A 14,416-nucleotide genomic window follows, 5' to 3' on the forward strand; every position below is an offset into this window, starting at 1 on the left:
GGGAATCCAACTTCCAACCAAAATACCCCAAAAGTTCCACACCCAACTCTTTAGGTTATGTAATTCTGGAGTCTGACAAACATATTTTCATGTGCAAAAAATACTGTAGTATGTAAGAACCTTTAAATACAAATTTATCTGCAACTGGTAAGTATAACTGTCTATTTTTTAATCTTAGAATAGTTTTGATTTTTAACAGAGGGCAGGAGACTTTCAGATACAGCACTTCATCTACAGTTTTAAAAAGCTAGTGACAGAGCATTTACACAGTTAAAATACTGATTACAAAAAGACAAAGATACAAATATGTACTGTAAAATACATGTATACTCAGACATATGGTACATATACACACACATATAACATAGGCAACAGAAATACACATAAATGGGGAAAAAGCTAGAAGGCTATACATCAAAATGATATAACAGTAGTCGTCTCTGGGTGGTAGAATTCTGAGTGACTTTAATGTTTTTTCCCTGCCTATTTGCATTTGTCCTTTTTCTTCAAAGGTGTCATGTTAATTTTTGGTATTCAAAAAATTCAGGGGCACCTGGGTGGCTCAGTCAATTGAGCATCCGACTTTGGCTCAGGTCATGATCTTGTGGTTTGTGAGTTCAAGCCCCATATTGTGCTCTGTGCTGACAGCTCAGGGCCTGAAGCCTGCTTCAGATTCTGTGTCTCTCTCCCTGTCTGCCCCTCCCCTGCTCACGCTCTGTCTCTCTCTCTCTCAAAAATAAATGAACATTTTTAAAAATTCAAACAAAGAACTTAAGGTTCAACCTAAAACGAAGATGTGAGAGAACTCAGGGATGGAACACATGATCTTTACTTACACTGCCTAAGCAAAATTATTCCTCACACTTGCCTTCACATGCTCTGACCCAAGTTAGTCTCTCTCTCTCTCTCTCTATCTCTCTTCTTTAGATTTATTTATTTAAGTACTTTGTACCCCCAATGTGGGGCTCGAACTCACAACCCCAAGATCCAGAGTCACGTGCTCCACCAACTGAGCCAGCCAGGTGCCCCTAAGTTGTCTGTTCTTACAACTACTGTAGTTTTCAGAAGAGAGACAGCAAGCACCTGTAGAATCAGTTCTTACAAAGTCCACCACAAGTAGTAGCTATATTTCCAGTGAAATATAGCTTGGAAAATCCTCCTGCTTGGAAAATGGAAGTCTCTGAAAAGAAGCTGATGCTCTAAGACAGAAAAACAGAACCAAAACCCACAGAGGTTAAGGGGAAATAAGGAAGGCAGCCTAAAGAAACTCTGTCAAATCTCTAAGAGGAATCAGAGCACAGAGCTGGCTTTATTTATAAGCAACTCCTCTCCTCTGCAGCTAGCATATATGGGTCCATCTAAAATCCTTTTATAGTGATAGAAGAAAATTTACATAAACTATTATATTCATATAATAAACTATCATAATTACACAGCTATAAAAAAAGAAATGAGGATAATCTCTATGAACACATATGGAGTGATTTCCAGGATACACTTCTAAATTAAATAAAGCAAATTACAAAAAAGGTTCTATGTAAGAAAAAAAAAAGATAGGGAAAATACGCATGTATATGGTCCTCCACCCCATAAAACTACAGGGAGTATAAACCAGAAACTGAGTGTGGTTATCTTTGCGGGGAGCAGGGTGGGAATAGAAAATAAAAGGGCACTAGGAATGGGAAAGCTGGGAAGAGGGCAGTGACCACTCTCTAAGAATACCTTTGGTACTGTTTCACACCCCCCGCAAGATACATGACTAGTTTCAATTAAACAGGATATAGGGGGGATTCAAAATGTAAAAATAGTGACACATGAACCTAAGGATTAAAAATGAGAAACATAATGAAGGGAGTGAGGGAGAAAGCCAATCTAAATAACTGTAAAATAATACTTTGAGGGGCACCTGGGTAGCTTGGTCGGTTGAGCATCCAACTTTGGCTCAGGTCATGATCTCATGGTCCACGTTAGTGCGGAGCCTGCTTGGGATTCTCTCTTTTTCCCTCTCTCTCTGCCCCTCCCCTACTCCGTCACTCACTCTCTCTCAAAATAAATAAATAAACTTAAAAAAAAATAATATTTTGACTATACTGTAAGGCTAAAGATGAAAAGAACTATTTGCAAATACTGTTCTATAGCTAATAAAGCTGTTTTTACAGGGGTATGGATCAACAACTGTGAAACTATGTTATACTAGGATTAAACAAATAAGTAAATATATTACAGACAATGAGACCTGGGTTTTCTTACTGTTGGAGAAAGGAATTACAAATAAGCACAGAGGAAAGCAAGAATGAAATTGTGGTGTTGGATCGGAACTGAAGGTATCATGGCTTTAAATATGTATACAAACAGACACAGAAAAGAACACAGAATGTTTATTCATCTATGAATATACATACATATATATCCTAGCTCTATCCACCAAGAGGGCCGAAAGCAATGACATCCCAGCAGGAATGAGTTTACCCAGCATTCAAATCTTGGTTTTTAAACATATTCTCTAATAAAAGAAACCAGCATTCTTTAGAGAAATGGTTGATTCCAGGGCTGGGGAAGGGAATACATGACTACAGCATATTATGGTGTCAAAGAGTAAAAAAGTACTCAAAAAAATGACAGAGGCATGTCAAAAAGACATAGGTGCCCACTTCAAAGAGCTCTTGGTGGCCAAATCTGGAACAATTTGAGCCACAAAATGAATACGAATAGCAATGGATTATAATCCTACAGTAAAATACCCATGTGTCCATATTGGTATAAATAGGTTAATAGAAAAAAAGGACATTTTTTTCTCACAGTAGAATTCCAAGTAATAATTTATGGAAGAAATAATGGAAACACAAACCATCATTAGGCAAACAACCATAATAATAACCGATGCAGGCAAGAATCAGTGATGGATCCTACAGTAAATGGGCAGAAGTACGTAGGACACAGCGTAGTTGCACAGTGTCAATCTCCCAACAAAATATTCACTAATTACAAAGGGGAAAACTGTAATTTTGCCTTGAAGAAAACTGGACAATACACCCTAATCAAGTGATCAAAGTTATCATCAGTAGAAAGACACATCACCATCATATACATCCTAATATGGTACGCTGAGAAGGATGAACACTGCTTCAATGGTATTCTTCACAAAAACATGAACCTTCAATTTAATCTTGAGAAAACACTAGACAAATTTGTATTAGGGATATTCTACAAAATAACCAGCCTGTCCTCTTCAAAAGTGTCAAGAGCACAAAAGATCAAAAAAGACAGAAGAATTATAACAGATGAGAGGAGACTAAGGAGACACAGTAAAGAGAATTAAATATGAGATCTTGATGGGATCCTATGTTATTGGTTATGTAAGATGTTGGCATTAGGGGAAGCCAAGTAAAGAGCATATGGGAACTCTGTTTGCAATGGCTCTGTAAGTCTAAAATTATTTCAAAATAAAAAGAGTTTTGAAAAAGGAATACAGGGGGGCGCCTTGGTGGCTCAGTCAGTTAAGTTTCCGACTCTTGATTTCAGCTTGGGTCATGGGCTCACAATTCATGAGTTCGAGTCCTATCTCGGATTCTGTCTCTCCCCCTCTCTGCCCTTCCTCTGCTTTGTGTGCTCTCTCTCTCAAAACAAATGGAAACATTTTTTAAAAAGAAATATATATTCGTGAAATAATAAAAAATATTTATTGGTCTCTGCTCTCAGTTCCTGCTAATACTGTCTTTGACCCTGGTTCCTGTCAGAGAGTTCCTAAAACTCCTAAATTTCTGAGTAATACCAGTATTTGGTACAGAGTTCATAAGTCCCTTGAAATTTCCTGGGTGATAGGAGTCTTTTTTGTTCTGTTGAGGTAATTCTTGGTACGCTCCTGGGTGGACTAGTCCAGAAAAACCAAGCCTTGATTAGCAGCTTAGAACTTTCAGACCTATTCCCCATTCTCTAGAGAGTAAAAGGGGCTAGAAATAGAGTTAATCAATCATGCCTCTGTGATGAAGGCTCTATAAAAATCCCAAAATTATGGGGTTCAGAGAGCATATATATGTGCCAAGAGGGTGATGCGCCTCTAACTCCACAGGGATAGAAACTTCTGTGCTGGAGACTCTTCCAGCCCTCGCTCTATGTAACTCGTCATCTGGTTGTTCATTTCCAAGTTTTATTATATCCTTACAACAAACCAGTAAACATGTTGCCCTGAGTTCTGTGAGCCATGCTAGCAAATTACCAAAACCAAGGAGGGGGTCATGGGAACCCCAATTTATAGCCCCATCAGTCAGATGTACAGACGACAACCTGGAAGGCTTGTGACAGGCACCTGAAACTGGAGCAGTCCTGTGAGGCTGAGCCCTCACCTTGTCGGACCTGACACTAACTCCAGGTAGACAGTGTCAGGACTGAATTAAATTGTAGGACACGCAGGTGGTGTTAGAAAATTAGTCTGTGTGGGAAAAACTCCACACATCTGTGTCAGAAGTGTTGTTAAGTGTGTACTAGTATGAGAGCAAAAGAAAACACAAGAGTTTTTCCTAGACCATATTGCTTGTGTTTGCATTAAGAAACACTGGAAGGACACACGAGAAACCAGTAAGAATGGTTACCATGGAAACAGGCTAGCACAAGGATGGGGTGAGAGTGAGATATCTCAATGTTTATTATCATTTTGACTTTTGAACAACAAGAATAAATTTTCTATTCAAATTAAAATTTTAGTTTAAAAAAAGCAAAATAATAATAGCTTTCACATACACAGACAGCGTCAAACTATAAAACTGATGATTTTAGGAAAATATCTACTAGATAAGACTATCAAACCTTATCAATCAGCTAACAAATATTTATGTCAAATTCCCTGCCACAGAACATGCACAGTGAAAGCAAATGGACTACATATCATAAGATACATGTCACCGTACAAAATTCACATTTAAACTGAATTTAGATAACCATGTACTTGAGTTTGTGACAGGAAAAAGGTAGCAGTGACTATGAACCAAAAAAGGACGCTCTGATATTCAAGAACAGGGTCCAACTCCTTGGACACCAATAGGGCTGATGTTTAGACCAAATAAAAGGTATCAACTTCTAGGAATTGATATTTTCTTACAGTATATGACATTCTCCTCATGAGTCAGAGCCCTAGGCCAAATCTAATCTATCCTTCTTGATACCAGTAATAGGTCCTTAGCTCTAACCTTAGTCCTTATTTGTATATCCTCCAAAGCCCTTCCCATGACACCCCATAGTCATATACTCCTTGTCTCCTCTTGGCCAAAAAATGTTCCTTTGGTCTATGATCTATTTTAAGCCAAAGCCTTCCAAGCTGGGTTCTGTAACCCTCAAAAGTACACTTGGGGCCATGGAAGGAATGATAAAAGTATCAAGAAGGCCAAGTACTACCTCTAGTTAATGCAGAGCAACTCCATTTTTATTTTTTTTAATGTTTATTTTTGAGAGAGAGACAGAGCATGAGCAGGAGAGGGGCAGAGAGAGGAGGGGAGACACAGGACTGAAACAGGCTCCAGGCTCTATGCTGTCAGCACAGAGCCCAACATGGGGCTCAAACTCACAGACTGTGAGATCATGACCCAAGCCAAAGTCAGACACAACCGGCTGAGCCACCTAGGTGCCATAGTGACTCCATTTTAAGTTACTCTACATACTGTTTTATATAAATTTTCATTTGGAAAAAAAGAGTGGGTGGGGAAAAGAGTTCTGTTGCTAGAAAAACAAACTGAAAGCATTTATCTAAACTAAATATAAACTACTACATACAAACTAAGAAAGTGGAAACAAAGACTAAAAAAGACTAATCTGGAAATTCAGGTTCCCTCCAGAAGCAGTTCAAAATTAAGAGGCTTCCTTAAGGAACTTCTGAAAACAGACTGTCTCTCTAGGACCCACATGAATCCAAACACTCAAGCTGGATCAGACATACTCCATCTCTGAGGAGTAAGAAGCAAAATACTGTTTATCATGTACTCAAGTCCATTTACTTTTCTATATGTAGTAAGCACAACATCAGACATGGTTCAACATTAACACAAGATTCTACTTTACCTTCCGATCGTCAGGTACCAAATCCTGAAGCACCTTCCTCTTAGGCCATTCCTTGGCCAGTTCGGCAGAAGCCAGTTCCTGCAGGTGGTACACAGCTATCTTGGCAGAACGCCTCTGAACTCGACCCCCACTCTTTGGCTCCAGGCTCATCTCCTTTAAGCACTCTGGCTGTCCTGACTCTGGAAAGAATGAGATCTGCAAGAATGAGACATAGCAAAACACGGGCCTGAGACATGGCTTCCACCAAAGCCAATGATTAAGAGCTATCCTTCCTGCTCTAAGTATCAAAAGCTATTCACTAGCTTGCTAACCACTAGCATAAAGCTCCACCACCTTAATACGTATTTTGCTGGTATAAAACACTTCTTAGGGTAAAATCTGTTCTGGTTTAATAAGTAGTTAAAGGTCAAGACATAGCCACGTACAAAGACATGAACCTCAACCCATCCCTATCTCATACTACATACAAAAATTAACTCAAAATGAATTGAATGTAACCCATTTAACTACTAAACTTCTAGGAGAACGAAGGGAGATAATTTTTGTAATCCTGGATGTGATGGTTTTTTGATGTGTCACCGTGGTGAGGCTACAGTCATCAGTTATTCAAACACTAATCCATGTGCGGATATGAAGGTACTTCGTAGATCTAACTAAAGTCCAGAATCAGTTGACTGTAAGGAAGAGAGGTGTGACAGAAGAAAAGGCAGGAGAGATTCAGAGCATGAGAGACTCAATACTGCTGCTGACTTGAAGAGGAAGGGACCACGAGCCAGGGAACGTAGCTGGCCTTCAGAACCTGAGAATAACTCCTGGCCTACAGCAAGCAAGGAAATGAGGGCCCACAACTAACTGCATAGAACTCAAGTCTTAATTTTAATGAGCCTCAAAATGGATTCTCCCCTTGAGCCTCCAAAAAGGAATAGTTCTACTGACACTTTGATGCCAGCCTGGTGAGGTTCTACACAGGGGAGCCAGCTGAGCTGTTGCTATACCTGGACTTCAGGCCTAATACACTGAGCTAATACAGCAGTTGTTTAGGCCATTAATTTTGTGATTTTTTTTTAACGTTTTACTTTATTTTTGAGAGACAGAGTGTGAGTGGGGAAGGGGCAGAGAGAGAGGGAGACACAGAATCCAAAGCAGGCTCCAAGCTCTGGGCTGACAGCTCAGACGCAGGGATAGAACCCAAGAACCGTGAGATCATGACCTGAGCCAAAATCATTCAACTGACTGAGCAACCCAGGCGCCCCTTGTGATTTTTTATAGCACCAATAGAAAACTGGGTTGGGGGTGTGTGCCTGGGTGCCTCAGTTGGTTAAGCGTCTGACTTTGGCTCAGTTCGTGATCTCGCAGTTCAGGAGTTCGAGCCCCGTATCGGGCTCTGGGCTGACAGCTCAGAGCCTGGAGCCTGTTTCAGATTCTGTGTCTCCCTCTCTCTCTCTGCCCCTCCCTCACTCTGTCTCTCTCAAAATTAAATAAAAGCATTTAAAAAAAGAAAAGAAAAGAAAACTGAGCTGGGCAAAGAGATCTTAGAAACAACAACAACAAAAAAAACATTACCCATAAAAGGAAAAATGATAAATTGAACTTAAGAGCTCTGCTCTTTGAAAAACACTATTGGGGTGCCTGGGTGTCTCAGTCGGTTGAGTATCTGACTCTTGATATCAGCTCAGGTCATGATCTCACAGTTGTGAGATCAAGCCCCGCATCAAGCTCCACACTGAGCAGAACCTGCTTGGGATTCTCTCTCTCCCTCTCCCCTCCCCAGCTTCTGTGCTCTCTCTCCCTCTCAAGATAAATAAATTTATAAAAAAATTTAAAACACTATAAAAAAATGAAAAAACGAGCTATAGACTGGGAGAAAATATTTGCAAAACGTGTATCTGATAAAGGACTTCTCTCCAAAAAATATAAAAAACTCAGAATATTTTCAAAACTTCATAGAAAGATAACAAAACTCCAATAATAAAGGATTTCAATGGCCACTTCACTAAAGAGGACACTTCACTGACAACTGACATTGCCAATAAGCAAATGAAAAGATGGTCAATATCATTAATCACTAGGGAGATGCAAATTTAAACTTCAGTGAAATACCACTGCATATCTAATAGAATGGGGCTAAGAAAAAAATGAAACTAACTAATAGCAAGTCCTAACAAGGATACAAAGCAACTGGAATTCTCATATTTTATTAGCGAGAAGGCAAAATGGTACAGCCACTCTGAAAAAGAATTTGGCAGTTTCTTATAAAGTTAAATGTACATTTATCACATGACCTAGCAATCCCATTCTTAAATATTTACCCAAGAAAAATTAAATTTATTTTCACACAAAAGCCTTTTATGTGAATCTTTATAGTAGCTTTATTCGTAACTGCCAAAATATGGGAACAACCCAAATGTTCTTCAACTGGTGAATGGATAAAGAAACTGTGAAACATCCATACAATGGAATCCTAGACAGAAATAAAAAGAAATAAATTAATGATACATGCAACACATGGATGAATCTCAAATGTATTATGTTAAGTGAAAGAAGCCAGACTCAAAAGGCTATATATTGTATGACTCCATTTATAGGACATTGTGAAAAAAGCAAAACTATAGGGACAGAAAATAAATCAGTGGTCAAATCATTCTAGATCTTGACTGTGGTAGTGACTATGTGACTATGTATTTGTCAAAACTCATAACTGTACACTAAAAAGGGTGAATATTGGGGTGCCTGGATGGCCCAGTCAGTTAAACGTCTGACCTCAGCTCAGGTCATGCTCTCACGTTTCGTGGGTTCAAGCCTCCCATCAGGCCCTGTCCTGACAGCTCGGAGCCTAGAGCCTGCTTCAGATTCTGTGTCTCCCTCTCTCTCTCTGCCCCTCCCCCACTCGCACTCTGTCTCTCTCAAAAAACAAACACTAAAAATATATATAAAAAATTAAAAACAAAAAAGTGAATATTAATTATCATATGTAAATTATACCTTGAAACTGAACTCTAAAAAAATGAGGTAGGGGAAGCCTAGAAATGTAACAAGGGGAAAAAGTCAAGACAAAAAAATTGGGATGGAAGAACCAGCTGGACAGAGATTTCCACAAAATTTCTAGCTAAAGCAGAATGCCTTAAGCTTTAAAAATACAATAATGAGTTTGCTTCTGCACAGATTACACACTGAACTCTGATTTCTCTAAATTAATTATGTTCAAAAGGCAGAAATAAGAGAACCAAGGAAAAACAAGGAAGGGAAAATAAAAGCATTCAAAGATTATAAGGGGATACAAATGAGGAACTGAGGATGTATGGGAAGATGTCGGGGTAAGGAGTCCCCAAAAAATAGATCCCCAAACAGGGTCTGGAAAGTAATCAGTACTCACAGGCCCATGCTCTGACCTCAGATGATACGCAAGTCCAGCCTTCGATTTATATGGCTTTCCACAGTGGTGACATTTCAGGGTCATCTCCTCCAGCTCTGCAGCCCCTTTGCCACATTTTCTGACATGGTACAGATATCCCATGATGCTGGTGAAGCTACTAGAGCAACTCTGAACACAGGAGAAAGGCCTGAACTATAATCTTACATCTTTTGACATGATTTCTCAATCTCTCAACAGCCACAAAGCACTCAACCACCATGGCATATAGATAGATCCTCTGGTATCACTAGACCCTCTCCAGCACTTCCCATTGGCACAACTCTTCCTTGGCCCTTGTGCCTGACCTAACGGCTGTCCTGTCTACCACCAACCGTGACAGTCCATCAGTTTAGTCAGCATTCAGGAAACTGGACCTGTGTGTCTCCTCTGTCACAGAGCTTCTTCTCTGGTCTGTGACTTGACTCCACCCCAGTATCAAACACCCAGCAATGGCAAAGCTCCTCACAGAGAGAATGCTAAGATCCTTTTCATCACACTAAAGAAGGATGGTAAAGAAACTCCTTTGAACAAAGAGAAAGGAGGGGAAAGTAAGTTTGTGGAGAAGAGAAAGAAAATAAAGAGCTATTAATGAATTCAAAACACCTGGAAAAGCAAGAGCCACTCTTACACTGTAAGATGACACAGAACTAGGTCTATGAGAGAGAAGGAGAAATGGAAGGAAAGAACAGAAAGACGCTGACACAAGACTCCAGACAGAAGGAGACGCTGTCCCTGGGAGCTTACCTCGCGCATGCACCTGAGCTTTCCCAGTCTCTTCAGAACCGTTCGGAGCCGTTCTCTCTCACTTGGTTCGTCTATTTCATCTCCGGCCTTCAAAATGGGCTGGAAAGCAAGAGAAGCAAACAAGCGGATGATACATGGAAAAGACAGATACAGAAAAAAAATGTATCATAGGAGAATCAAGGACTGGACTAGCACCTAAGCCGATGCCCATGAAGCTTAGTTATCTGACTCCTGGCTTTTTCCATCTTCTCCTAGACAGACAAGGAAGCAAATGTAATGCAAATAAGAGCTCAGAGCCTCTATCTTCCAGGAGACGAAGCTTTGGGGCTAACCTAAACACACAAATACCCACCGCAAAGGTTTCATTCTTCTATCAAAAATGTTCTATAAAGCCCCAAAGCCTTAGCCACCTCCACTGGGTTATCTGCACTCATCTAAGACTTCCAAACACATGCAGGCTCATACAGGACAGAAGATACTCTTACCAAGCTATTATGATTTGCCATCACGTGATACTTCATCCCCGCCAGTGAACGAAGTTGTTTCCCACAATGATGACAAGTAAACAATTCCTACAAGGAAGAAATACTGCTCAGTGTCAGGCTATTCAACAGAGAAACAGAATGTAACAAAGTCTTATCCAGATGCTCTCGTCTGTGTCTCCTTTATTTCCCAAACCCAACAGTCCATGAATCTCCAAACCCCACCACCTCTGTGTCACATCCTTGAGGGCAAATAACTAAAAATAACTCATTTTTTAAAGGAATAAGAATTACCATTTACTCAGTGTCAATATTTGCCAAGTAATGTGGTGGGCACTTAGCATGTTATTATTTCTTCTTGTCCCCTCAGGGACTACACAAAATTATGTTTATAATTTATAACATAAATGAGAAAACTGAGGTCCACACATAAAAAGCTAAATGACACAACTAGTAGGTAGCTAAGTGAAGATTCAAATCCAAGTCTGTCAGACACAAAAGCCTCTGTTTTCCCTGTAACACAATGCTGCAGCTTCTCCACAGTTCATCAGCACACCCGACACAGCGACAGTTGTCCAAGGAACTGGAAGAGGTCATAACCCTTACGAAATGCCACAAAGTCTCTAACCTGTTTGCAGGTTTCCATGTGTTTCTTTAAGCCCTCTATGGTCTTCCTCCCCACTGCCTGGCAGGTCGGACAGGAGACACTGCCTTTATCCACGATTTCTAGATACCACTGTTCCTCCACACTGCCTACAAAGGAGAGAAAGAAACACTTCATAATCTGCAGAATTCTCTCAAAACAGAAAGCATATTCCTGGAATTTAGTAAAAGTATCATAAAATAGTTTTTTCCCTTTCTGGGGAAAAGACTCTGGCTGTATATAATTGTCTAGAAATTTTTTTTCAGACAGTGAGGAGTTTCTGAGACTCCTACTCAATCCTCCATGACAAAAACCATCTGAGAACCACTCAAAAACCCATCAGCTTAAAGAAGTGGGAAACATTTTCTTCTTCTAGCTTTACTGAGGTTTAACCAACTATGGGCAACATTTTCGCAGTAGCATATAATAATGGGATACTGAGATACATAATAGCCAATTTGCTGTTTCCTGTGTGCCTGAGACATTCTTAAACGTTTTTATCCCCATTTAATCTCCAAGAAAATTCTGACTACCTTCATTATCCCTATTTAGAGACAAGGTAACTTAAGCTTGCAGAAGTTGACTAGATGAAGGCAGACCAGAAAACGAATTAAGAGCCAAAACTTAAAGGAGGGTCTGAACTGGCCTCCAAACCCATGCCTTAATAACTGCCTCCTTAAAGAAACTCTTTGCTACATCATTCCATGACCACCACCAACAACAAAAAACAGAGTGAGACACCTTGATACCCCAAAGGTTCCAACAGAAAACATACCTGCTGCATATGCTGGTGGTTCCTTCCGAATACGACGAGCCTGGGATTTAGGATTAGGTTGAGTTTTAGGCCGTTGCTTCCTCCCTACACAAGACAGAGACTTGAAGCCCAACATATCACCTTTGCTACTTGATCTGTTCCTATTCCCTCCTCTTTTCTACGCCCTACGGCCCACTCCTTCAACCACCATCTCCCTTAAGTTATGACAGGAAAAATAAAAGGCATTATGGAAGCCATTCCTTGCCAAAAAAAAAAAAAACACAAAGGGCTCAGCAGTGCTCCAAGGGCCAAAACCTCAGCTCTCTCCCCTTTTTACCTCTAAATAAAGCCGAGGCACCCAAGGGAAAGAATTAGCAAAGTTACTCCCTTACCGTAAAGCTTATGCTTCTTCTGAGGAAATTCTCGATAGTCTTCATCTTCTTCCTGCCTGGGTTTCCTTTTTCCTTTGGTTGATACTCCACCTGACCCTGAAATACCACAGAAAAACAAACAAAACCCTCAGTATGGCTTACAAGTGAACATCTAGGCCTTCAAAATGTCATCACAAAAAAAAAAAAGAAAGAAAGAAAAGAAAAAACCTCATTTGACCTCCCTATTTCATTTTTTTAACTGTTCTCCATCCCAAGTGATCAATTGCTCCCTATGAATAGTAAATGCCTCTAAACTTCAACAGTGGATGAAATTGGTATAATGGGAAAGATGTTCAAATCATTTGAAGAGGAAAGGCTGATACCCATATAACCTAGAGGAGTAAGAATTTCACTCTAAAATAAAAGGACAGTTTGCAAAGCTTAACAGTGTGTGACACAGATGTGAGAAACGTATATGATAATACTTTAAGAACCATTTACAGCAGTTAACTCGAGAATGCTGTCTTTGAAATAAGGCAGAGATACTGATACCTTCAACACGCGAAGCAGCAGCTGGCTTGACCCTTCTCATCTTCATCCAGTAGGTAGATTTTCGGAAGGATGCTGGAAAATCACTCACTGGCTCACATGAAGAAGCAGATGATGAGCCGCTTAAGGAGTCCTCGTGAGGGATAGTGTACTGGAAACTATTATCCTTTATGGAGCACTGGGTCCTGCTGTTAATATGACACAAATATATATACCACAAATAGATTAAAGTGCCTATTGGTTATTTTATATCATTAGAAGATAAGTTGGTTACCAATGCAAAAACTAAGAAGCCTGATAATAAAAACAGGATTTAGACTGTAATCTAACAATTACAACGGTTGACCAAATGCAACATATAAATTATTATACTTCATTGTAGTATAATAAGAGAAAACTATGTAAGAGAAAAGTATATAAGAAAAAGCAGTACACATTAATGGTCACTCCGCACTCCAAGTAGGCATTCTTTCCTAGATTGATCAAAGAAATGAAAGTAGTCAAAGTAATAGGGTGTTCTATGACCCTTCAGAAGATCCAACAAATCTATAACCAGGCATCTCTATTTCTCTGACAGAGGGACAGTAACTAGTATCCCTGAGAATAAAGGAGGAAAAGAATAGTTTATAGGGCTCTCGTCTGATCCATCATCCCTCTCCCTTAGCCTCCTCCCTAAAGCTGGTGTAAGGGCTGTCCTGTCTTAATTTAGGCAACATGATTCTTAGTTCCCATAGTTAAAGAAAAGGTGCTGTCTTGTCTGAGATAGGCTGGCCAGAGAAGCCCGATATATACTGGGATCCAAGTTCCCAAATCCAAGGCCAGTCATGATGTGGTTAACAAACATTACTGAGTAATTACAAAGTATCTTTTAGGAGGCTCATAATGCACAGAGGAGCAGCAGTTCTCAAACTGTGGTCCAAGAACCTCTGCAACATCCTTTTCCAGCTAAAGATCTGTGTGAGGCATGTGTTAGGTTTATGGTTTACAAAGATCACTCCGGATGCTATACAGAAGATGACCCATGGAGGAAAAGTGAATAAAGGGAGAAGAGAAGAGTTAGCAGTTTATTGTAATGGCATACATAAGAGATGATAAGGACTTGAACTAAGGCTTTGTAATAGGGATAAGTTGGCAGATTCAATATAACACTTTAAATGTTTACTTATTTACTTTGAAAGAAAGAGCGAGCACACAGGCATACAAGTGGTCCTAGGAAGGGCAGAGAGAGGGAGAAGGAGAGAGAGAATACCACGCAGGTGTGCTGTCAGCGCAGAGTCCGATGTGGAGCTTAATCTCATGAATCGTGAGATCATGACCTCAGCCGAAATCAAGAGTTTGCCACTTAACCTACTGAGTCACCCAGGTGCCCCTAGGTGACCATTCTTAAAAAAGTATATAAGTAAAATGTGATAT

The 14,416-nt window shown here is 39.9% G+C and overlaps 1 protein-coding gene across 3 annotated transcripts in view; it reads right to left on the minus strand.

Moving 5' to 3' along the window:
* Nucleotides 1–14,416, minus strand: part of ZNF512 (zinc finger protein 512) — a 31,580-nt gene that overhangs the window by 8,416 nt on the left and 8,748 nt on the right. For 2 of the 3 annotated variants that reach the window (XM_077774151.1, XM_077774149.1), the window contains exons 3-10: nucleotides 13,007–13,191; nucleotides 12,476–12,571; nucleotides 12,105–12,188; nucleotides 11,315–11,439; nucleotides 10,690–10,776; nucleotides 10,205–10,303; nucleotides 9,422–9,589; nucleotides 6,049–6,243 (exon numbers count right to left, since the gene is read on the minus strand). In XM_077774151.1, the coding sequence (XP_077630277.1) occupies nucleotides 6,049–6,243; nucleotides 9,422–9,589; nucleotides 10,205–10,303; nucleotides 10,690–10,776; nucleotides 11,315–11,439; nucleotides 12,105–12,188; nucleotides 12,476–12,571; nucleotides 13,007–13,191 (1,039 nt within the window). The remainder of the gene's footprint in view (nucleotides 1–6,048; nucleotides 6,244–9,421; nucleotides 9,590–10,204; nucleotides 10,304–10,689; nucleotides 10,777–11,314; nucleotides 11,440–12,104; nucleotides 12,189–12,475; nucleotides 12,572–13,006; nucleotides 13,192–14,416) is intronic. The other variant, XM_077774150.1, reaches the window with a different exon arrangement.

This window comes from Crocuta crocuta, unplaced genomic scaffold, assembly GCF_008692635.1.
Source record: "Crocuta crocuta isolate KB4526 unplaced genomic scaffold, BGI_CrCroc_1.0 scaffold246, whole genome shotgun sequence".
NCBI classification, from domain to species: domain Eukaryota; kingdom Metazoa; phylum Chordata; class Mammalia; order Carnivora; family Hyaenidae; genus Crocuta; species Crocuta crocuta.